This window comes from Malus domestica, chromosome 16 (genome assembly GCF_042453785.1).
Source record: "Malus domestica chromosome 16, GDT2T_hap1".
Taxonomy (NCBI): domain Eukaryota; kingdom Viridiplantae; phylum Streptophyta; class Magnoliopsida; order Rosales; family Rosaceae; genus Malus; species Malus domestica.
In genome coordinates, this window is record NC_091676.1 from 29,882,609 (window position 1) to 29,909,249 (window position 26,641).

The 26,641-nt window shown below is 38.7% G+C and overlaps 1 protein-coding gene across 6 annotated transcripts; it reads left to right on the top strand.

Moving 5' to 3' along the window:
- Positions 1 to 2,282: 2,282 nt before the first annotated feature.
- On the top strand, positions 2,283 to 24,725 carry LOC114822116 (protein REDUCED CHLOROPLAST COVERAGE 2). Of its 6 annotated transcripts, none has more exons than XM_070816237.1 (22): positions 2,283 to 2,954; positions 3,292 to 3,353; positions 3,844 to 3,936; positions 4,418 to 4,577; positions 17,092 to 17,403; positions 17,494 to 17,558; positions 17,644 to 17,775; positions 17,886 to 17,927; positions 18,025 to 18,549; positions 18,637 to 18,794; positions 18,991 to 19,504; positions 19,590 to 19,652; positions 19,750 to 19,851; positions 20,131 to 20,451; positions 20,568 to 20,660; positions 20,743 to 20,844; positions 20,939 to 21,177; positions 21,260 to 21,443; positions 21,543 to 21,674; positions 21,772 to 21,884; positions 22,043 to 22,118; positions 22,213 to 24,725. In XM_070816237.1, exons 1-22 carry the CDS (start codon positions 2,885 to 2,887, stop codon positions 24,112 to 24,114), a joined length of 5,460 nt encoding a protein of 1,819 aa, XP_070672338.1. In that variant the 5' UTR covers positions 2,283 to 2,884; the 3' UTR covers positions 24,115 to 24,725. The 6 variants fall into 6 exon arrangements, with proteins under 6 accessions (XP_070672338.1, XP_028952054.1, XP_070672339.1 ...); XM_029096221.2 differs by having other exon boundaries at positions 4,418 to 4,508; XM_070816238.1 differs by having other exon boundaries at positions 4,436 to 4,577.
- Positions 24,726 to 26,641: the final 1,916 nt, after the last annotated feature.

Here is a 26,641-nt window from a genome sequence, read left to right on the forward strand (position 1 = left end):
TGAAAACAGAAATAATGAAGGGGACAAGGGTGAGTGTTGTGGTAATGAGTGAATGTAGTGGTGTATTTTCTGCCCATGTCGTGCCTTTCCTTTGCCCATGTGTGTGTGTTTCCTTTGCCCATTTGCACACACATGTTCCTTATCATTTCAACCACAAAACAAACACATTTTCTGCCCTCCAACCTGTCCATGCCAAGCTGTCCATGTGTGCTTTTCTCTTTGCCCATGTGTGTGTGTTTCCTCCTTTGCACATGCCGTGTGCTGTCCATGTTTAGATCCCCTTTACATTTGCACACACTTGCTTCAACAATTCAGCTACAAACCACTACACTTTCTCTCCATGCCGTGTGTGTTTCTTTGCATGTGCCTTTTATGATGTTGTCTCCATCACATGGCAGCTATGATGTTTGTTAGTTGTAGGTCACACACTTGCACACACATATGCTGAATTCTAATCTTCCCAAAACGTCCATCCTCATGTCTCCAAGTGCATGCAATCCATTTCAGCCCAAAATTACTCCAAAATGCACCAAAATGCACTTTTCTTGCCAACTTTGTTATTAGGACCTACAAACATACGAAAATGATTTAAAACACTCTTATAAGCAATAACTAACTAAGTAAGTGCAAGAAAACATGTTAACTAAGTCGCATAAATATGCTCCTATCAAATTCCCCCACACTTAGCTTTTATCCTATCTTGAATTTTACCCTAGCCAAGTTTTGTGAGTTTTACTACTTATATATTCTTTTGTTTATTTTTAAGACTCACATTTGCTTATTGTGCCGCCTAAACGAGACAACTTCATCAAATATTTCTACATAATCACATTAAGGCCTAATGCACCATTTACTTGAGTATTTACACAATCAAGGGGAGTGTTCCAGTCTAATTTCATTAAGAGTGTGATTGTGCAAATTCTAGTAGATTAGATCTAGAAGATCTTTCCTTGTACAACTTGTATCACTTGGAGAGCAAGTTTTTCTCTCCCTTATTAGTTTAAAGAAAGGCATCAGGCATGAGGAATGACATATACAAAATTCCTTAAATCCTTCTCTCCCTTCTCTTCTCTCTGGTCGATCTCCATCACTAAATTTAGGGGTGTGCTATCCACACACCCCTTTTTACTTCTCACACACCCTTTATTAATTTATGTCTATTGATCTTCTTCAATTCATCTGATCCGACAGCCGAAAACTAAAAAGGTGTGGGAGAAGTAAAAAATGGTGTGTGGATATCACACCCCTAAATTTATACTACAATATTGATTTATAAGTCTATCTTTATAGTCCCAACGGCTAGCCTTGAACAGTACATTTCTATTTGTTACATTCCTTAGGGTTATACTTTTATTAGAATTTAATACTATGTTTTATGAATATGAATTAAGTTACAAAGCCAAAGGTTATAAAAAGGGAGAAGGTTCAGCCGATCTTTGAGAGAGAAATATATACTTCATTCTTTCACTTGTTACTCATCGTGTTCTTATTTTCATTTTCTTTGTTGGGTTCCATTCTTTTGGCTTCGCCTTAACTTTGTTATTATGAGTGCACACCTATCAAAGTTCTTTGATTGTTTCTACTTCTATAGCTTTATTTGTATGATGGGCGATTCAGTTTGGTTGAAAAAATATTACATTTTCGTAATTAATGAGCAAGTTTTTTGAGGGAGTTTCAGCTTAGATGGATAAAATATGAGATTAATGAAAAAAGAAAACACATTTATTAAAGCAACTTTTTAGTCTCTCTTGACTTTTGAAAATAATTCTTCTTCTTTTAGTAGTATTAGTAAATGCATGAATAAGAATGATATTAACTATTTGTAAATTTATTAGATTAACCATAAAACTCAACGATTTGTAACTTCTAAGGTATCACTAACTAATGTATATGTCAAACAGTTATTGGTCTGAAATTTCATCCAAGAGGTCCAACTTAGGAGGGATTTTTTAGTATGTTTAGAACACAAACACATAAGATATATATTATTATATTAATGGATGAACAACCATTTATATAATAGCATATGATGTACCGTCTCATATTCTGCCACATATAAAAATCTCTGCCGACGTAGGAAATTAGTCCTGGGCCTTTCAATATCCCAACAAATCTAAGGGAAGAAGAGAGAGAGAGACGTAGGAAATTAGTCCTGGGCCTTTCAATATCCCAACAAATCTAAGGGAAGAAGAGAGAGAGAGAGAGAGAGAGAGAGAGAGAGAGAGAGAGAGAGAGAGAGGTGATCAGGTGATAAAATCAGGGAGAAGGAAAACGAGAGGCCCGAAATTAATTGCTTACCCTTACGTTCTCCCTGTGTGCGGGTGTCTAAGGCGCAGCTTTGCTTACCTTATCCTATCCTTTTCTCTCTCTCTCTATGAGACAAACATACAGACTCACTCTCTGTGTCCCCATCACAGCACTCTCTAATCAAATCACTAAATTACGCTGGAGAATATGCCATTTCAGTACTTGTTCACGTTCTTCAATCCCCATCCACTCTGCCATGCCATGTAAAAGCTCCTCTTCAGCTAGCTCCTCAAATCCAACACAACCCAATCCAATCCTATCCTATCCTTGTTCACTTGTTAAAAAAGAAAAAATATATGAGAAAAACATAAATACAAATTACCAGCTGGTTTCCAACTACGTACGTTAGAGCCACTAACCCTTTGGATTTCTTTTTGGTTTTGCTGGTTGATTAGTTGAAGGGTGGGCGGACTGACGGAGATTTCATTTTCTTTCAAGAGTTTTGGTGCCAAGAGAGAGAGACTGCAGTTCGATACGTTCAATTTCAAAGTCATAGTTATCATCGCATCGCTAAGGTTATTAATTAGAAGGAAGAAAACAGCAGCAGCCACAGCATAGTAGTTAGTTTTGGTTGACAATGGCTCCCAAGACTGGCAAGGCCAAGCCCCATAAACCCAAGGGAGACAAGAAGAAAAAGGAGGAGAAAGGTTCCTCCTTTTTTTTCCTATTCTTTTTATTATTACTTTCAATTTCTTCTCTTCATTTGATACTATATGTTATCTCTTCTGTAACTCTTTTCTTTGTTCGTATGTTTTTGGTCTAACATTATCACTTTAATTTTGTTGGTGTTCTTTGCTGTGTGTGTGTATATACATATATATATATATATATGTATGTATGTATGCATGTATGTATGTATGCATACAAGTAGTTGACAGTAATTAAGAAACGCAAATACACTATTCTTTTCTTTTTTTCAAATAGAGTTTATGTATGTATTCTCTCTTAATGTTATTTAACTCCATTGTTTACTAATTCTTGCAGTTTTGCCTACCGTAATCGAGATTAGCATCGAAACACCAGATGAGCTACAAGTAACTCTCAAGGTACGTATATAGGTATTTTGGACTTGTAAATACATAATCTACCTTGATTGCATTTCATCACCTGCTGGCCATTGCATTTTAGGTATATGGTAGTTTGCATATATGTACAAAGCTATATTAGTTGGTTGCTAATATTATAAAACACTACCTCGTTTTAAATCTGCAATGTAATGCATCCACCTGTTTTTAAACATTTTTTTGCTTATTTCATATTTAGGTAAACAATGACAGGATGTTCGACAAAATATAATATGAGACAAACATTTCAACAAAATGTTATAACGGAAGATGATGTCATACGTCATCATAATCTAAACAATATATTATCATGAAAAATGTAAAAATGTTAATTTAATTAGACAACATAAGCAGCCTTTGTGTAGCAAAGTAAGTAATTTGGGTTGGAATAATTAGATCTTCTAATTATTATTATTTTTAAAGTTTTTTTATGTGTTTGGTGATTGTAATAAAAATGTATATGCATACATAGGGCATCTCTACGGACACGATCCTGGACGTGAGAAAGCTGTTGGGAGTCCACGTGGAGACATGTCATTTGACCAATTTCTCCTTATCACACGAGGTAGCCTCTCCCTCCTGAGTTCCATTTGCATCGTTTTCGCTTGCTACTGCGTACAGTACCTGGTGCCATTGGGTCCCACCTTTCATTTATTGTGGTTGGTGATTGGTGTGATTGGTGTGATTTGGGAGCAAGCATATCATTTAATTATGATCTCACCCATCACGGCTTTCATGCTTCTAGGAAAAGGATCCACTAGATCCCTGGATCCCTTCAATCTGAGCTAACTGAGCATAAAATTTAAATTTTTGAAATTTGATTTAACGGTTATAAACAGAGGATTTTATTAAAAATTATAATAACTTTAACTATTAAATCAAATTTCAATGGTCCGAATTTTGTGCTCAGTTGGTGGAAGGAATGCGAAAAGGATCCCTTTCCATGTTTTTATTCTATTGTGACCGTGGGATGGATGGGACGAGCTCCTCCATTTCCGATCGCCACCGTTCGAAATTGACATCGATTGTGACAAAATCCTAATCAGGTGCGAAATCCTAATCAGGTGCGAGGGCCCAAACTCAAAGATTCGGTCGACATCCTCTCCCTTAAACCCTCCCACCTCACCATCGTCGAAGGTAGGTCCATCCAACCGCTCTCCATTGCTAGCCTATTATACAAGACCTCCCTATATTTTATCAAAACTAGTAAGTTCCTAAATTTGAAAATTAAACTGTTTATCAATTAAATAGAAGAAATTCTTGCCAAAATAGAAGAAAACCATGTTACAAACCATAAATCACATACCAAGTTTAATTCTTTTAATGCATATTTGGTTTAGGTATGAAGCTTGGTTTTTCTAATTCACCTCTGATTGAGGTAAAAGAACCAACTTGTCTACTTATAAAGTTGGTACCTGTGCCGCAGATACACAAATTAATGTGTGGAGATAAAATTTATAATCTAAAATCAAGGATATAAAATGTCACACCCGTCCAAAACATTTATCGTATTTTATTTCCTGATATTGAAATATTACAAAAATGCTCATAGTGGGCTAAGTGGAAACTCTCTGTGGATATCTAAATACTTTTCACTCTTTGTCTCTTTTCTCGTCTTTCTAGATAGTACGTGTCCTTACGACCACGTGAGCGTAAACAAGACGTAAATTTGATATGCAACGAATGATTTAAACACAATTCACAACTAGGGGCAAAATGGTAATTTTGCACTCTCAGAAATCAACAACTTGTTTTTCGAGATAACAACAGGCTCTCAGTGTTGCAGGCTACAAACTATGATATTATTGCCTTACTCATTGGACTTGGCAAGTGGACCCGTTTATTTTAGTTCCTAATTAGGCCAGTGCCAAATAGACTTATTGTTTGGGCTTGACCCAAGCACATAGATATTCTCGTAGTGCTCATAACTATAAACGAACTGGCGCAAGCAAAACAAAATTTGAACTTACGATTTTACGAAACAGGCAATGCAAGGGTAAATTGGTCATTTACATTTATCAAAATTCTCTTATTGTTATTTTCTTTGGTTGGAGTGGTGCCAAGTAGGGGCCCACAACATTGCCCGTGTACCTTTTCCAATTCTGACACTCTCTCTGACTTCCCTCATCTTTCTCTTTCTCTCTCAACACTCTCTAACCCTCTCCTCACTGTGAAAACACAAAAAAAGGGAAACAACCACCACCTTGAACTCGCTTACTCCAGCAAGCTTCACCATCATCCCTTGTTTCTTCTCTTCTCCCCAAACTGAGAAACAAGGACAAAAACCTTGAGCTAGAGTCCAAACCTGAGAGATCACAATCACCAATTCAAACTCAGAATTCTCTGACAACTTTCTACCATTCCCGGCCAAGATAAGCCTCAGGGTAACCACTTTTCTCTTCCTCTCGTTGTGTAGATAAAGATTTTTTTTTATTGGATGTGAAATAGATGTGCCTTGGTGCAGATGAAGCAATGGAAAACCCGCAGCTTTTCAATGAGACTGTAGATTTTCGGCCGTTTTCAGACTACCTCTGACCACCAATTGAACTCCCAATAAGTATAATCATATTCCTCTCATTCCAAGCTTCAATTTTATAAATAAATTGCTGACTTCAATATTTGAGCTCGGAATGTGCCATGGAAAATCTGCTCAGATTCCGGCCATTCTCAGGTTTTCGAAGAACTCGCGTAGTTGTAGCTCGGCATGTGGCAGTAACCCAACTCGGAGGTACAGTACTCTAGAGTCGGCGACGTTTTGGCTACCCAACTGGTGCATGGTAGCACATGAGGTGGTGCATGGGAGAATATGGGGTCTCCTTAGGTTTCTTGATGTGCAGAATCCAAATCTGCCTTCTGCTTTCCCAAATTTGACTATTTTAATAAAGTTTCTCCAACAAATGTGTTTTGTACAAATACGTGAAATTACTTTTGTCTTTTTTATTTATTTTAATAGTTTTGTATTTAGGTGAAACATATCTCAAGGAACTTTAAGAACCACACATTGTGCTACTTTAGTTACTTTAGATTTTATTTTATTCGAACTTTTCCGCATCACCTTCATTTTATGGTTTCATCACACACTTGTAAACTCTCTCAATTCTTGATCTCTAATGCCAGAATTATGCCACCTCGTCGAACACAGATCGCACAAGTTTTTCCTGATTTTGGCCAATTCAGAGTGACTATTGCTAATGCTATTCAAACAGCCTTCCACCATTCTCGAAACAATGTTTTGGAGGCTGCCTCTAATCTTCAAGTGAATCACTTTTATGAAGACCCCAAGCAGTCGAAAAGACGTTCCGCATCATGCAAAAGTAGGGAAACTTCCCCGGTTGATCAATGGATCATGACAACAAAATAGTTCCTACAAGGACTAGCAAAGTCGTGGTGGAGGTATGAGAAGAAACAAATCCTATAAGGCAAAAGAGAAGACTAGGATAAATTGAAGCAATGATTTGTGAGTAAGTTCTTGCCTCTTTAGTACAAGACCCAAAATAGGGATGAGTTCATGAACAAGAAGCAGGTAGATTTTGGTAGCTAAGTACCACTAGAAGTCTATGATCTGTTCGCTACTGTCAAGCCATCAGTACCAACCCTTCAAAAATACTCCACCAGTTTAAAAAGGGACCCACAAGTAGCTTTACTCCCTGGCAGCATCTACACTATGTACCACATACAAGGAATTCTACGAGGCTTTACTTCGTGTTGATAATTCCGAAAATGGCCCGAGTGACAATATTGGTGTTGAAGGTAGAGCACTCAATGAAAGAATCGGGGAGCAGTCATCTTTTGGTCCCCGACAGAACTTGTCTTTCAAAAAGAGCGACTACAATTCCATATCTTTTAAATGGGGATTGAATTCCAGAAAATCCTTTTGTAGGGTAAATCCAACAACAATTCCTGCTTCCGTCCTCAAGGCAGTTCCAACAACACCAATTCCTAGAATTACTTCTGATGCAACACTCATCAGTATGTTAACTGTAGGCAAGAAAGTACAAGTTATTACACTTATGGTCAGCAGGAACATTGGGCTAACTAGTGTCCTTATAAACAGTAGAATCAGCTCATCAAAGCAATTCCCTACCAATGAACTCATAGGATCCGACCCTTATCAGCAGCCAACTTATAATGGTACTATACACTACAAGGGCGACACTATTCAATATCCAAAAGTCGTCAACCATTGTCCAAGCGGTATGATTCTGCTGACCCTAAAAACTACCAAGCCTACGTGGCGCGCAGGCCGAGTAATATATAAGCTAACTATGTCATTCGGTTAAATGCGGGGCGTGCCAACTCGTCGGCCAAGCTCGGCCGAGGAGTAAATTTTTTTGATGTTGCGTTGGGTGCGTTGCTGACTTCTAAATCTCGCGACTGCAGCCAAGGAAGGAACAATCTCGGCCTTCGGGTTTTAGAGCCTGAAAACAAGGTTGCTAACTTAGCGAAGTTCAATATCAAATTCGACTTCCAATGTGCTGAATGTAGTAACTCGTAACACCTCACTTCGCCGAGAAGGCTGATGAGATAACCTCGACCAATAAGGATTCAGAAATCCTTCTCGATCGAGACTTGGATAGGTAATCAACCGTCCTCGCCGCAGTGCTGTTGATGCCAACGGAAGATGCTGCGAGATCGGCTAATTCTACGGTGACAGAGCTATCTATGCCGACTTAAGATACCACCAGTTGCTTTCACAGTGCTGTTGATGCCAACGGAAGATGTGTCAGCGAAAAGAGAAAATAAAAAAAATCTCAAGTTGTTGAGAGAGTTTGCGTAGGGCAGTTGTGTGTTGAATTGGAGGTCCTCCTTCCGTTGCACCGAGTCTTGTACTTATAGGGTTGGATATCCGCTTACCGCGGTTAGATGATAAACATCTTAATTGCATCCAAAGTTTTTGTGACGGAATATCTTGAGAAATAAAACCATGACCACATGCGAATCTGATGAAAAATAGGGACTTCTGCATGCCAATCCTAGTTTATCCCACATTTAACTTATCTCTATCCAATCACTAAATCTTTTGGGATGGTTTTACACGGCTCTTCAAGTCAAAAATCTCACCTTGCTGTCATCCTGACAACCTGATCTTCCATCATCTCAGAAGGCTAGCTAGGCTAGGCCTCCTTTTCTTGCCATATGCATGTTACGGCAGCCATCAATCAAAATATATATATTTATATAATTATATATATATATATATATGTATATAATCATATATATATATATATATAGCCGAGTTGCTCTAACCCAAACAGTACATTGCTAACAAATCCAAATTAAATCGGACTGTTTCACCTGTCTCTCCGTTGAGATACAATTCGAATCTTATTTATCTGGTTTAAGAAGATGCATATAATTCGTATTAAAAGATAATTATGATAAAAACATACTATTATCCTTTAACAAAAATATCTTCCATTTTCCATCCGACGGTTGAAAACTATGCTTACTCAACGACCTTGATTACACGGACCAATGGTGTAAATTTGGGTCCAAACATTGCCCTTCAGTTTCCTTGAGCTTCGGCCCGTAAGCCGAATGGTAAAGGAAATTAGTTAGTCGAAGAACTATATGGTCGAGGAATCCACTCCATAGCGTGACACGTCTTGAAAGAGACCTTGACGATCAGGCCAAGAAAACAAAATGGGATCGACGTCTCGAGGACTCTCACCTCATGCTCCTCGTGATACTCGGGATATATATATGTATATGTTAGTGCCTGCTATATATATATATATTGACTGATATGATTTGTCTGCTGTGCTTTTGGCATATATTGCCAACCAACTCCACCGAGTTCGACCATACATCGATTGGAATATGAAGAGGAAACTCTCACTGCTCATCTCAACGGCCTTCAGTTGCATACATATGTATGAAATAATAGGCACAAAAACCGAGCAAGTCCTGCAACCATGCATCCTTGAGCCATATATATATAATTTTATTTTATTATATGCATTTCTTCCAACATTTGGAGGATGCAGCATGCATGCACCTGGCCCATATCATGGCAAACCAACCTTAGCCATCCAAACAACCCATAATGCTTCTGGTCGAGCCCACCAAACTGAGTTCACCATATACTTTTGTTTCTCGGCCACAAAATTCTTCTGTGTTGAAATCTAGGTTCTTTCTCGGCTCTTCTTGCCGAGCACGTAGCCTGCTTGCTTCCAAGAAATATTCGCATGTGCACAGCCGTTCGACATATCATTCGGCCATCCATTTTTCTACCACCAAGCAAGAATGCTGCATGTATGAACCGAATAGCCACCAAAAAGTAGCCTTATTCTTATAACGGAAACACAATGCAGTACTAGGGAGTCATGTCTTAGTGCCATAATTCTGGTTCACAATGGTACGAAGGTGAATAGTACTAAAACACTAGGGAAGCATTAGGTAACAGTGCATTCGACAGGTAGGCTAATAGAGGCAATTAGGGTCGAGGAAATCAAAATTGTGTAAACAAATGAGAAAGTCATGCAGGAGGACAACAAACTCATGACCATGTCAACGATGTCACCTACTAGGATGCCTAGAATAAACCCGACCTAATCACGGGTACGTTAAAAATTCTTGGCCACTTTCCTAGAGTTTTGATTGCTCTAGGTGCCACCCACTTAGCCATATCACTCTTATTTATTCAAATGACTCTAACTCAAGGTACTCCTATTAATTAAGACATGAGAATCACAATGAAAGTCTGCTACGTCCAATAGGAATCCAAAGGATTCACCATTCTAATTGCCAACCAAATGATGCCAATTAATCTCATTCCCTTAGAGATCGTAGACTTTGACATGATCCTAGGGATGGATTGGCTACATCAGAATTATGTTTTGGTGGATTGCCGATAATAACTTTCGGACGGATAAGCATAACTGTGGTCACTTTCACAAACGAACATAGGAAACTAAAGCATAAATTATTATTTGCTATAAAGATAAAATGAATACTAAGAGAAAGATGTGAAGGCTTCTTAGCTCATGTCATAGTAGAAGAAGACAATCTGATACAACTTGAAGACATACATTCCTAATGTCCTTCCCAAAGATATATCTGAGATACCTCTAGATCAAGGAGTGGCGTTTACCTCGATCTACTTCCAGGCACAATACATATCCCTCTTATCACCTTATCATATGGCTCATGTAGAATTGTGAGAACTAAAGGCTCAGTTGCAAGAACTTGTAGATAAGGGATTCATCCAACCTATCACTTCATTGTGGGGAGCTCTAATCTTATTTGTGAAGAAGAAAGACAGAATTGTGAGGTTGTGCATCGATTACAGGTAATGATTAAAAACCGTTATCAATTGCTTTGAATTAATGATCTTTTCGACCAACCCTGTGGAGCTCGATTCTCCAAGATCGATCTGAGGTCTGATGTTTATCAACCGAAAATCGAATTTGATGTTCCTAAGACTGCATTCAAGACTTGATATTGTCATTCTAAGTTCCTTATGATGCCATTTAGGTTTACGAATGCTCCAATGGCTTTCATGGACATGATGGACTGGTTATTCCTCTCTAGCTCGACAAGTTTGTGATAGTATTTATTAACAACATTCTTGTCTACTCCAAGAGCGAAACCAAACATGCCAAACACCTACAATGGGTTCTAAGCAAACTCAAGGAGGATCATCTATACACCAATTTTAGCAAATGCTAGTCCTGGTTAGATTATGTGTCTTTCTTGGGACACATGCTCTCAACATATGGTATTCTTGTTAATCCTCAAACAGTAGCAACAGTGGAAAATTTGGAGCGCCCATGAAATGTTACCGAGACACAAAATTTTGTTGGCCTTGCTGGCTATTATTGGCACTTTGTCAAGGATTTCTCACCCATAACCTTACCCTCACAATGTTGGCCAAGAAAGGAGTCAAATTCGAATGAGACAATGAATGTGAGTAGATTTTTCAGCAGCTGAAGTATTGTCTCACTCAGCGGTAACCTTTCCAACGATAGCGGTAACTTTGAATTCTACACTAATGGTTCACCGAATGGTCAGGGCTGCGTGCTGACACAACATAGTGGGGTAAACGCTTATGCTTCCATCAACTGAAGCCACATGAAGTGATCTACCCTACCCATAATCTGGAGTTAATAACTGTTATCTTTGCACTAAAAATCTTGTGGCACTATCTCTATGAAAAAACTTGTTGAATCTTCACCAATCATAAACATCTCAAGTATATCTTCACCAAGAAAGAGCTTAACCCTAGGCAGAATCGATGGATGAAGCTAATCGGTGACTACGATTGCACCATCAACTACTACCCCAGTCATACTAACGGAATGGTTGACATCCTCAATAGAAAATCTTATAGATGGTTTAATACTCTTTAGGCCTATCATATTCCACTTATAGCAGAACTCAGGAGCATTAGTTGGATGTTAGATACTGATAATCAGGGAGTTTTGTTAGGCTAATTTTCAAATCAGGCCTTTCTACTTTTGGCCTATGATGAAAAAGAAAATTTCGTAGTATGTAAGCAATTGCCTGATTTGTCACCAAATAGAAGCAGAAAGAAAGAAGCCGTACAAGTTTTTGTAGTCACTTCCTATATCTGAATGGAAATGAGAGAATATCACCATAAACTTCTTATACAAATTGCTTCGTACAAGTTAAGATATGGTATTTCGATGATTGTCGACTGACTCACTAAGTCAACACACTTTCTGCCAGTTTGTGAGAGCTACATTCTAGACCGGTCAACATCTTTTTTTACTGTGTCTGCAGTTTCCCCTCTAAACTTTAGAAGATATACACATTCTAGTCAGCCTTGGCACACATCTACTCTACAACACTGCCGACCATTCTCAAACGGACGGACAATCCGAGAGAACTATCCATACGCTAGAGGATACATTGAGACCTTCAGTTCTTCAATGTGTAGACACACACTCTACCGAGCGAGTCTATGGAGTTGGTGATTGGGTGTTTTTGAAGCTATCATCATGGTGATTCTGCATATCGGTAAGAGGTGTAAAACTAAATCCCTGCTTATTGGTGCTTACTAGATTTCCAAGCAAGTCGGAGAGGTTGGGAGGTTACGAAAATGCCCGTGGCGGGCTATGTGAAAATCCTACCTGGACATCTAAGTTATTTTCACTCTTTATCCATTTTCTTGTATTTCTAGATAGTACATATATTTACAAATAAGTGAGCGTGAGTGAGATGTAAATCAAATGTACAAAGAACTAGACGTAAATCCAATGTGCAGTGAATGATTTACGCACATTTGACAACGAGAGAAAACTAGTAATTTTGCACTCTTGGAAATCCATAACTTTTTTTTTCGAGACAACCGTCGACTGTCAGTGTTGCAGGCTGCAAACTGTGATACTGTTGGCTTACTCGTTAGATTTGTTAAACACGTCATCAAGTAGACCCATTTATTTTAGTACCTAATTAGGCCAGTACCTAATGGACTTATTGTTTGGGCTTGAGCCAAACACACACATACACACACATACACACATTCTTGTATGGTTCTTCACTACGAACGTGTGGGTACTAGCGAAATGTAATTCAGACTTACTATGAAGATTTTACGAAATACAGCATAAGGGCAAATTGGTAATTTCAATAAATGTGAAATTATCTTGTTGTCATTTGCTTTGAAGGTTGAGTGTGTGCCAAGTGGGGTCCACACCTCTACCGTACCCTCTCCACTTCCCTCACTCTCTTACTTACTTGAAATGTTGGTCAAGGGATTTAATTATAAGATACATGATTTTTGGGTTTATTTCAATTTGATCCTTTAGGGTCTACTTGATAACTATTTCCTTTAAATAATGCTAATCTAATTGCATTTTTATATTAAGGGTTGGTTTGAGATTGTGGTGCTTTGAAGAAAAAAAAACAGCTTATTAAAAAATCTAGAACACTAAATGATGTTACATGTTATGTGCAATACCACATTAATTATTTATTTTATCTCATTGGATGTTATTGAATATATCGCATGTCACACCAGGTCGTATTAAAGTGTCTTACAAATATGTAATTGCCTATCAGTACTCTTTGGTTTTTATTTTACACTTTTTATAATTGAGACAAGAGAAAAAAATGTTGGGTGGGGGAGACTAAGAAAAATATGAAAGAGGGAAGAACTATAGAAAATTGAAATCAAAAGTTTAAAAGTAAAAACATAAATGATTGTTGGTTTTCGGGTTTTTATTTTTTAATGCGTGCCTATATACATTTGTTTACATATTTCTTCCACTCTTCTATATAACCTCAAATCCTAAACAAATTTCATCGGCCCAAGAAATGACGACACATGCACTAAAGTGATAATAGTTGGCAACTGCCCCTAGGGTTTCACTTGCTCTTAACCCTTACGTGGGATAAGTAGCAATTGCGAGAGGGGACGCCGCCTATATAAATCACGCTCGATAGAGGAGACACCCCTACTAGGCAAGCGTGCTCTCCATGTCTCACATGATGGACTCACTTTACTCAAGGTATTGGGCCATCCTACCCAGAAGATCGTGGATGTGCTCAGTTGGCCGAGTAAGATCCAAGATGTTCTCCACGATCCCAGACAGGCTCACAGGTGAGGTTAGAAGTCCAACATGATTTTCAAAATATAATGATCCCAATAATCATGGTCTGCATACAGGCCATGATCATCGACGGTCATCCCTAATAGGACTTTCAATTGGTGCCCCTTATCACGTCTAACATAGTTAACCGTTGTTCACTAAATCAGCAGGATAACATTGGGTTTAAACCAACAACTTAGGGAGCGCCACATGTGCCATAATGAATCATCTTTCAAGCCCATGCTAGTCTCTATATAAAGGCATGTTCATTTCTATGAGAAGTTAACTGTGCCTAGACAAAGAACGCATTAGTTGTGATTGATTCTACTCAATTAAGTCTAAGTTAGGCATCAGATAGCCTTTGCTCACACCATATTCGTATGACAAGGTCTTGTCTTTTCTTTCTTGGTTACTAAGACACTGGAGATATTTCTTCCACTCATTGGGAACTTGTTCATACTCATAGCCATCTCTCAATTTTGAGTATAGAAAACTTCAGGGAAAACAATTTCCAACCCTAGCACTATCGTTATGGTACGTATTCGGAGTAATAACGATTTAGGGAAAAGCTCTCAACTTCATATGGTCATACCTAGCAAAAAGAATAAAACCAAACCCCTCTTCCAAATCATGATCCCATTTTGGAAGTACATGTTATATATCAATTAGGATCCTCCTTTGCTGTGGAGAATTGGGTCGATTCTAAGGCCAGAGGTTTCCCACAACCATGGTTCAGTGGTTTGGGGGATGAAAGTACTGATGGGATTTGATGTTCGGATAGAATTTCTCGTCACCGCCTCGTGCATGCAGAGGTAGGAACTTAATCAAAATGAAAACAATGGTATTCCTGAGAAGGTGAATGTACTCAAACCTCCTTTGCGAAGGCCCGGTCCAAGGAGAGGCAAATTAGGATCTTAACTCGAGGTTATGAAAAGAACTAGCTCATAACGTTGGGATCTGCGTAGGTTCCCCCTCTGGACGGGCCGCAAGATAGCAGAGTTGCAACAAAGGTGCCTTACTCCCTCAATGGAAGTGTATGATAGAAAACTCAAAGATGAAGTAATGGTATTCATCTTTATGTATTTCAGATAGGGATTTGTTTACAACATGAAAGGGAAAAGAACAGGTAAAACAAATGATAAATGAATTATATATACACAAACGTATGAGCCCTAAACTATGCTTAATAGTAAGTGTACGACATGCTTGTCAAGAGAAAAAGAGTAGAGACCATATTACTCACCTTATCCTCAGAAAGTACTATATGAAACTCAACCTTTAGAAATGTACTTTTGGAGTGTCTTTTATCAAATTCCTTGGATGCCTAGTTTCATAGAGAGGTATCAAAGCACACCCAAACCAAATAAAGGCAATCTTATATATGAATTCCCCTTCAACGAAAAAGGAGATTCAAAGTCTTACTAGCATAGCAACAATGCTCAACCAAAAGAGGACCTATAGGGGAGACACCTTTCCCGTGGCATTTGGAACAAAAGTCGAGGTCCTTATACAGCATGTCATTCCCATTATCCACAATAGCATGACAGATGTGGACTTTAGTACGCAAAATGGCTACTAACCTAGACCTTTTGGATGAGAATAGGGATACGGCTCTGGTCAGGCAAGTCCAGTACGGTAACTTGGCTCTTAGTTATGAGTCACCACGACTCAACAAAAGATAAAGAAAAGTTGGGACCTAACTAGGAATGAACCTACATGGTTGAGCAAGCTTAGGGCAGATGAAGCTACACTCTGCAAATAAAATCTTTGGAACACCATGCGTTACAAAAATTCACCCAACTCAAGTTAGATTTTGGGAGAGAAAGTACATATAAGATGAGGTAGGGGCTCTTTGATGCTCTTATTACGCATTGGAGGGGTATATTAGTGATCCTGTTCTTGAACATCTTTTTGTATTAGGTCATCATGGTGGATAACAACTACTTCACCTTCGAGAATAGGAATTTGAGGAGTAGTTGGCAAGGCCTCAACTCTGCAATCTTTGCAATTGTACCTATTGTCTTAGTTTGCGAGATGACTGTCAACAATATGGGTGTCAAGCTCGTCAGAGAAGGCCATATTGAGTTCATCTACAACTGTTGACTTGTGGTCATCATGACAAGACTCTTCCTGCAGAGGAGTTAGCTTAGCATGGACGCTAGCCAGAGAATTTTATAGCTCATTGAGAATTTTATAGCTAGAGGAGATTGGCTTCTAGACGGAGGTGAACCCATGGGCATTTTAGGGCTCCAGTTTGAATTAGGACCAGCCTCCGTCTATCCACGTGATCTTGTAGAGGAAGATTCGTCAGTTTGCCTGAGGACCAACCTTTGTCTAGTTGTGGGATCTTGCAAAAGAAAGAGTTGTCACAACCATCATTCTCAATCTTTGTTTTCAAGTTGTGCATGTGAGGGTGTTGTTACTAGAGTGCCTCTAGCGCCTTTTATTCAACAATGGGACTTCTTATTCCTCATTTTATTCTGACTCTCATCTTCTCCAAGGTCATGGACGACCAACATGCTGTTGAGAATGGCCTTGACATGGTCCCACTTGCTCTTCACGCCTCACATGGTGGACTCACATTAATCAAGGGTTGGGCATCCTACCTATCCAGGTAGATGGACTAAACATATAAAAGCATGTACATTTCTATGAGAAGGTGATTATTCCTTAACCTAGAAATCAGAGGGAATTTGGGTCACACAATATCGTGTGACAATGTCTTGTCTTTTCTATCTTGGTTGTAGGAAACCAAAGTAATTCTATATATGCTTTTGTGGAATTTATTCCCAACAATTTATTTTGTTTTTAAACGGAATAAACTAAAATTGAGATAATTATCAAACCATCACTTTCACCAAAAAAAGAAAAAAAAAAGAAAAGAAAAACCATCACTTAAATTCGTAGATATGTTTTTGTTTAGTCCGTAAAAAATTTTAATGGTCCCTCCATTTATATATGCTATAAGAATAGACAGTGATTTCCATTAGACTCGAGGGCACTCCACCATTAACTCTATATAATTTTGTAACTCATAATACTCGTTGTTGCCATTTGAGAAGCAAAGTGGAACACCAGTAAAATTTAGAAGGCAAGTTTGTAATTAATTATATAACTTTCTAATAATTATTTTTAATTTTTTGTTACTTTGGTGATGGCCACAGATGACTACACAGAAGAGCAAGCCGTGGCACACATCCGGCGACTGATGGACATCGTCGCTTGCACGACATCTTTTGGTTCGTCATCCGCTCCTTCACCTAAAACGCCTGGCCGGTCAAACTCAAGGGGCGACGTACCGCAGCACAAAAACGACGACGGGCCCAATGCAGATGCAAGGGCCAAAGTTTTGGGTTCAATTCCGATCGTTGATGCCGAGTCATCTGCTGCCTCGACTGTGTCAATGTATCCTCCTCCAAAGCTCGGGCAGTTCTACGATTTCTTTTCCTTGTCTCACCTTACGCCTCCTCTCCACTGTATGCTTTCTTTCCTCTCTCTCCCTCTCTCTAGAATATGATGGTTTTGTTGAATGTTTATACTGAATGAAGTTGGTGCTTGTTTTGCAGACATAAGAAGATCTACGCGTCCGTTCCTTGAGGATAAGACAGAAGACGACTTGTTTCAAATGGACGTACGTGTTTTGCAACTATATATATATATATTTATTTTAAACTTGGGTTGAGTTGATAATAGTATAGTATTTGGATGAATTGCAGATTCGGGTTTGTAGCGGGAAGCCGACGACAATCGTGGCTTCCAGTAAAGGATTCTACCCTGCTGGAAAACGAGCTCTAATGGTTCACTCTTTGGTTGTTCTTCTTCAGCAAATTAGTAGGCCATTTGATGTTGTATGTTCGAAACTATTTCATGTTTTTAATTAGGTGTTTATTTTTTATTTTTATGTTTTACTGTTTTGTTGTTAGTTTAAAATTAATTTTTGTTTGGTTGTTGGTTGCAGGCATACAACGCTGTTATGAAGGCTTTCATTGAGCACAATAAAGTAGGTTTTTAGTGTGGCCATATATCAATTCAAACTTACATACAATGAATAGAAGAAGAATATTTTACCAGAGCTTGTTTATTATATTTGATTGCAGTTTGGAAACCTTCCCTACGGTTTTCGCGCAAACACATGGGTTGTCCCTCCAATTGTTGCTGATAAACCGTCAGTTTTCCCATCACTTCCTTTGGAAGACGAAAACTGGGGAGGAAACGGAGGTGGTCAGGGAAGAGACGGTAAACATGATTACAGTCCATGGGCAAAAGAGTTTGCCATTTTAAAAGTAATGCCTTGCTCAACATCAGAGGAGAGGCAAGTCCGAGACCGCAAGGCTTTTTTGCTTCACAGTTTATTTGTGGACGTCTCTGTTCTTAAAGCTGTTACAGCAATTAAGCGTCTAGTTGAGACTAACCATTGTGCCTTAAATGATGCCACTTTTTCACTTGTTCACGAGGAAAGTGTTGGAGATTTAATCGTTAAGGTGACCAGAAATATGCCCGATGCAAGTATAAAGGTAGACTGTAAAATCGATGGCAGCCAAGTTCTTGGAATTCCGCAAGAACAAGTTACTCAGAGAAACCTACTCAAAGGAATAACAGCTGACGAAAGTGCAACTGTTCATGTGAGTATACTGATAGTATTTTTATAGTCCTACTTCTATAATAAAGTCAAGACGAAAAATATTGAATACTGACTTTTGGTCTTGCAGGATACTCCTACACTGGGTGTTGTGGTTGTCAGACTTTGTGGGTTTACGGCTGTTGTGAGGGTTTCAAGTGAGGTGAATTGGGAAGGAAAACCTGTTCCTAAGGACGTTGAAATTGAGGACCAGCTTGAAGGTGGTGCTAATGCTTTGAATGTTAATAGGTAATGCTTTATATTTTGGGCTTGCTAAGTGATTGGTGGAATGCCTTTTGAAAGAGTGTGTATATGTACATCCAAACCACAAAAAAACTTAAGGTAGTAGGATGTAGGCCAACATTACTTTGTGCACAACTAAACCACAAAATACTAACAATTACAAATATATGTTTCTTCTAACATTTACATTGCACTATTTCAGCTTGAGACTGTTATTGCAACAGTCCTCCCTGCCTCAATCATCAAATGAAGTTCTACGTACAAATTTTGAAGGTATACATACTACTAGATCTCTCGTGAAGAAAGTACTTGAAGACAGTCTGTTAAGATTGCAGGATGGACCCACTAATAATACTAAGTCCATTAGATGGGAGCTAGGAGCATGTTGGGTACAACATTTGCAAAATCAAGCTTCGGGAAAAACTGAATCTAAAAAAACTGAACAAGCTAAGATTGAGCCGGTTGTTAAGGGTCTTGGAAAGCAAGGGGGGTTACTAAAGGAAATTAAAAAGAAAATGGATGTCAGGAGCAACAAAACTGACCAGGTGAAGGATGTTGTTGGGGTTAACAACCTTGATATACATCAGAATTCTGATATCACTACTCAGGAGGAATTAGAAAAGCGAGATGCAGAAAAGGAAACTATTTGGAGAAAGATGCTTCCTGAATCGTCATATTTGCGCCTCAAAGAATCAGAAACTGGTCTTCACCTTCAGGTTTTCCAGATGCTTTCCCACCTATTGGCGTTGTGCTATGTAGTTTTCATTTTTCAAATGTGATAAATTGTGCTCATATTTGCAGTCACCCGATGAGTTGATTGAAATGGCACATAAATACTATGTTGACACTGCACTTCCAAAACTGGTTAGTTTCTAAACTCTACTTCTCAGACTCCCCTTTCTCACTTTGTTTTGTTTGCCTTCAGATGTCTTCATCTTAGTAATTTTTGTCGTCGTGTTAGGTTGCAGATTTTGGCTCCCTTGAACTTTCACCAGTCGATGGAAGGACATTGACAGATTTTATGCATACTAGGGGTTTGCAATTGTCTTCCCTAGGACGTGTGGTAATTATTTTTTGAAGTTTCTTGTACATATTTGATTTGTTACTTCTTCTACTATAATAGTATGTTACCCCAAGAATGTCATTTTGCGCATCACCATGTATATCCTCTCCCTTATGTTTTAGTAAATGAGTAGTGATGGATGACCTTTTCAGAGTGTCGATAATAGCTCTCATCTTCTTTGTGTTTAATTATAAAAGTGATTGAGCAAATAAAGATAATATGTAAGTAGTTCTATGTACATAGTGTACAACTTGTCTTATTTTATCCATGTCATTTTAGGTTGAACTTGCAGATAAGCTCCCTCATGTACGATCACTTTGTATCCATGAGATGGTTGTGCGAGCCTATAAACACATACTCCAAGCAGTTGTAGCAGCAGTTGATAATATTGCAGACTTGGCTGCATCAATAGCGGCATGTTTAAATATATTGCTAGGAACACCAGCAACTGAAAATGGGGATGTAGATATTACTTATGATGATGCATTAAAATGGAAATGGGTGGAAAGTTTCCTTTTGAAGAGGTTTGGGTGGCAATGGAAACACGAAACTGTTAAGGATCTAAGGAAGTTTGCCATTCTCCGTGGATTGTCCCACAAGGTAAAATATATGGGCTGACCATTTGCTACTATATATATATATATATTTCATGTCTTAATCTTAGCTGCTTGAATCCCTGCATTTTGAATTTTTGAAACACAATCACCATTCTTCAGGTTGGACTTGAGCTTGTTCCTAGGGACTACGATATGGACAATGTATCTCCTTTTCGGAAATCAGATATAGTAAGCATGGTCCCTGTATATAAGGTAAACACTTGATTGGAAATTGGACTCTCAAGTTCCATTAGGAGTTTTCTGTTTGTATGAAATTTGTTGCTTCTTTGGGCAGCACGTTGCATGTTCATCAGCGGATGGGCGTACACTCTTAGAATCGTCCAAGACTTTGTTGGATAAAGGTAAACTGGAGGAAGCGGTTAATTTTGGCACTAAGGTACGGAGGAAAGCATATTATGTTGCATACATGTCTATTAATTTTCGAAAAGGTAAGAAAGAATTGACCCAAACTTTGATATGGATTCTGGAAGGCACTCTCAAAACTAGTGTCCGTATGTGGGCCTTATCATCGAATGACAGCGGGAGCATATAGTCTTCTTGCTGTAGTATTGTACCACACTGGGGATTTCAACCAGGCGACCATTTATCAGCAAAAGGCATTGGATATCAATGAGAGGGAGCTTGGACTTGATCATCCTGATACGATGAAAAGTTATGGGGATTTGGCTGTTTTCTATTACAGACTTCAACATACAGAGTTGGCCCTCAAGTATGTATTTTATGCAGTGCTCTTATTATTCAATGTCATCAGATCTCATCCTAGTTATGGATCAACTTGTGATTTGTTTTAGGTACGTCAATCGTGCTTTGTATCTTTTGCATCTAACATGTGGGCCGTCTCATCCAAATACGGCTGCCACCTATATTAACGTGGCAATGATGGAAGAAGGTTTGGGGAATGTCCATGTTGCTCTTAGGTATCTCCATGAAGCGCTAAAGTGCAATCAAAGGCTACTTGGACCTGATCATATACAGGTTCTCTCTCTCTCTCTCTCTCTCTCTCACACACACATTATTATCGCATTATTCTTCTGCTTTATACTAATTGGTAGCACACATTTCTGGTTACTTCAGACCGCTGCTAGCTATCATGCCATTGCTATAGCACTCTCTTTGATGGAAGCTTACACATTAAGTGTTCAGCACGAACAAACTACCTTACAGATACTGCAAGCAAAACTTGGCTCTGAGGATCTACGCACACAGGTAACAACACTTCATAATTCATCTCATATTATTTATTTAGCAAATCTTTCTCCCACCCACAAACACTTCATAATTCATACATTGAATAATATTGTAGGATGCCACTGCATGGCTTGAGTATTTCGAGTCTAAGGCTTTGGAGCAGCAAGAAGCTGCACGCAATGGTACTCCAAAGCCAGATGCCTCTATCTCCAGCAAAGGACATTTAAGGTAATAAATAACAAATATCAGAATAAAATTTAGTTAATTGAGGGACCAATGCTCGATCCACATTTCTCTTCAAATCCTCACCCTTCTCCTATTAGCCGTCTAATGCTTTCTACTACTTCTTATCGAAAACATCCTCATATTTTGATCACATCAATCAGTGTGTCAGACCTTTTGGATTATATAACACCAGATGCTGATATGAAAGCAAGGGATGCAAGAAAAGCTCGTGCAAAGGTTATAAACATTTTATCTACTTGTAGTTTAATTTAGTCTTGCTCATTTAGTGGTTGTTTGCATGAAATATATGACAAGCTCTCTTTCAATTCAGGTTAAAGGAAAACCAGGAAAAAACGAGGCAATAGTCTCAGATGGATACCAGAAGGACGACATTTTGTTACCAAGTCAGCTTGTTGCTGAGAATTCAGGTGATAAAGAGAACCAGTCTGCACCTCCATTTGCAGAACCTAAGCATGAGAAAGTTGATACAAGTCTACTGGATCAATCAATAATATTCGAAAAAAAAGATGATGCGGCACAAGATGATGCCTCAGATGAAGGTTGGCAAGAAGCAGTTCCTAAAGGTCGTTCACCCATGGGTCGCAAATCCTTTCTGTCAAGGAGACCAAGCCTCAAAAAACTGAATACTAATTTTGTGCATGCATCCCAATTATCACGATACAATGGAAAGCCTAATAGTTTGACATCTCCAAAAACAAGCCCAATTGAGCCTGCTGCTTTTCCTGGACCTGCTCTTCCCGTTTCAAAAAAGTTTGTTAAGAGTGCAAGCTTCAGTCCTAAGCCAAGCAACTCTAGCATGTCAGTTAGTGGAGGGACAGAGAAGCACTCAAACCCAAAGTCAGCTCCTTCTACTCCAGCTTCTATTGATCAAGTTACCAAGTCATCTTCTGTGACAAATCCAATCAGTGTTCAGTCAACTGGAAAACTTTTCTCCTATAAAGAAGTTGCATTGGCTCCTCCTGGAACAATTGTGAAGGCAGTGGGAGAGCAATTACCAAAAGGAAATGTTCCTATTGTACAACTTTCTAAGGTTGGCCAGGAGAAAACTGCAACAGATGTTACCGGTGAAGTGATACTAGTTAAAGATGTCGAGGAAGAGGAAAAGCAAAAACTTGTGGGAGAGAAAGTGGTTTTGGCTCTTGAGGAAAATGGTATTGATGTAAAACATACAAAAGTGCAGAACTCTGTGGCAAGGAAATCTCTGGGAGTTGTAAAGCATGCTAGTGTTGGAGTACAAGTGGAAGCTGAGATCATAGAACTGAAAACCACTGCTTATGAAGAAGGACAAGTAGAAAATGCCGAAGTCACAGTTTCAAACGGTGAGATTTCTATTACTTCCCAACCCGCAAACACTACTCAAAATGGACAATTGCAAACTCAAGCGCTGGACAGTTCGACCAAGGTTTGCCCTGATTCAGAACCTTCATTTGTTTTAACTGAAAGCACAACTCACTTTATGGAAGAAAATTCTTCCCTTTTGGAAGCAAAGGTTGAAGAAGATGGAAGTCCACATGATTTCTCTGATGGTGGGATAGTTAAGCAAGGGCCAACTGATGGAGAAAAGTTAGATGAACCAGAAACTAAAAAAGAGACCACCAAGAAACTTTCTGCAGCCGCACCACCTTTCAATCCATCCCTAATACCAGTTTTTGGTTCAGTTCCAGTGGCAGGTTCCAAAGATCATGGAGGGATTTTGCCCCCACCAGTAAATATTCCTCCTATGCTTACGATCAGTCCTGTTCGTAGATCACCTCATCAGTCAGCAACAGCAAGGGTTCCGTATGGTCCACGATTGGCTGGTGGATATAATAGATCTGGAAGTCGGGCTTCACGTAATAAACATGTCTTCCACAATGGTGAGAACACAGGGGATGGAAATCACTTTAGTCCACCTAGAGTAATGAACCCACATGCGGCAGAGTTTGTACCTGGCCAACCTTGGATTCCCAATGGCTATCCAGCATCTCCTAGTGATTTTTTGCCTCCCCCAAGTGGTTATCCCATGTCCCCAAATGGATATCCATCGTCGCGTAATGATATTCCAGTGACTCAAAATGTGTTCCCAACATCTCCAATCGGTTCAGAAGAGTCATTAACAATTATAAATGCTCCACTTGGTGTTGAAACAAATATTAAAGGTGAAGCAAAAGAGAATAATGACATGTCTTCATTAGAAGTTAGATGCGAGACGCAAAAAATTGAAGAAGAGTAGCAGAAAGAAGAGTATGTTGATAATGTAGTCTCTCATTCTAATCCTGAAGAAAAGCCTATTGAAACATATACAGTTGTTGGTAATATTGATGTAGCAAAAGAGATCAGCAGCAAATTAGTGGTTGAGGAAAATCCAAGTAAATGTTGGGGAGATTATAGTGACAATGAAGCTGAGGTCATTCAAGTTTCTAGTTGAAGAGATGGATCGCCTGAAGAGATTTTTCCCACGAAGCATGTGGTATAACTGACTGAAACCTGTCGACTGTGAAAACTTGTGATACGGTTTTCTTTCTACAAAGTTGAAGGATAATTTTACAATGGAACTGAGTTCGTAAGCTGAAAGGTGAAAGAAACATGACATGACTACGGAAGTGTTTGTTGAGTACGTAATTCAGTAGTGGATCATATTAATCTTCCAGTTCATTCAATAATTTCTTTTGATTTTGATTTAACCGTTGTCTGTTGTCAATAGAATCAACCCATCGAATGTGAATCCTCATGATGGTGTATTCCTTGCATGATGATTGCTTTCAACTTGTAAGACAATAAAGTTCAAATTCTCTCATGTATTAAGATTTTCTAGATATTCCAAATTTTTCGTTTTGTACTCAATTATTTGTTTTCAACCTCATGTATTATATGAATTTACATTCCATGAGTTTGTTTTTTATACTTCTTGTCTTGAAATTGTATGCCAGCAACAAAATTGGAAAACAAGTAGTCATTGGTAGTCTAGTATAATAAAGGTCATAAATGTGTAACCGTCGTCTGGTATGAAAGAATAAAGTCATGTAAGTTGTAAGTGAGGGTCATCATATAGCATTTGCCTTCTTCCCGAGGTCTGTGCATGACCGATTTCTTGGCCATTTTTTCAGAGCTTTTTTTAATCTCAATCCTCAACCAAAAACCACAATCTACCTATAAAATAAAGCTCAGGACTAGAGGGGTAGAAATATACCTACAAGGAGTCAAACCGTGGTTGGAGATGGCCGGAAATGGCCTAGAAGATCACGGGAAACGCCGGAAAAACTGGGAAGTTTTCCCCTGTAGGATTTATCTCATATGATATATACCATGCATAAGGTGAAAAGTCCACCCACATGAGGATATTAAACTCCTGATACTAATGTAGTAATTAGATGAATGTCTAAAGCCATTTCAGTTTGGAATGTGAATGGCAGTGAATGGCATTTCATTCATTGTATCATCCTCTTCCTAAAGTTATATAAGGAGGCTTAGGGGAAGAGAGAAACAAGTGTGAGAGAAACACAAGGCTTTTCCATAAAGTTCACATATTCTAGTTAGGTCTCTAGGGCAATCTCTATTTGCCCTAGGTCTTGGGAGGCGAAAACCAAGGGCCAACTCAGCATACCGTAGCCAACCCGACAATCTTCGAGGTTCTAGACATGCACGGAAGAACAAAGCACTTGTTCGTATTTGTAGGAGAGTGTTGAGATTCAAACTTCCGCACAAAGGTACGTACGTTCTTCGAACAGTGCTATCAGAGCCACTCCCACACTCCTCGCACGATTACGTGAGATATTTATGAATATGCCATGTTAGGAATGTTGAAAAAACATGGATGCTTGCTTTTAAAATTTTGTTTTTGGCATGCTTGTTTTTTATAGGTTTTAATGCTTGGGATATGTTCTTTACATTCATTTGAAATTATGTTTAAAACTTGGTATAGAAAAACAAAGCGGTTAGAGAGAAAATTGAAACTTTAGTCTCGGATTAGCACAAAAATAAAATTTTCCAAGGTTTTTGCGAGCCTTTTTTCGTGCACTTAGAGTTGATTTTGGAATTCACCCAAGAAGACTTAATTGTAGATAATAATCTGAACTTTCTAATGACATAAAATATGCATAAAATGGATGCATGTTGACAAAGTTATGGCCTTTGTAAACAAACTTCGTGAGAACACGAATCTGGAAGTCCAAGATTTCATGAGGAAGAAGACGAACAGTGGTTTGTTCTCTTCGACTCTCGGCCTAGGTGAGTACACTGGTACCACTAGATATACGGGGATATTGTTTACACCGTTGAACTCATCTCAAGGGGTCGAATCTAATGGGATATAGTGACACACCCTGACCCAAAATGTCCACTAGGACTCCGGATTGAGTTGTGCTGGCCGACGCCTGGAATGTGACGAAGCCATAAAGTGTAGTGATGCGGAAAAATGTGAGTAAATTTAAACCTAAAAGTGCCTAAGTATAAGAGTGCGCTGTGAGCGGGAATGAACCCATTTCACACGTGATGACAAAGCATAAATAAAGTACGGTAAGGTGGATTGAGAATCATACCATCGAATCTCCAATATCAAGATTTTCCACGAATCCTCATCGATAAGAAAGTTTTATAAAAACCTTTTGAAAGCGTTATAACCCCTCGTCGTAAAACACGTATAGTTTCCATAAAATCATACTACATATAGGTATGAAATCAAATGCAAAACAACAGTAAATCCAGAAGTATGCCACATCACAATATCTTAACAGTAATATAAGTAAAATAAGGTGTTCAAT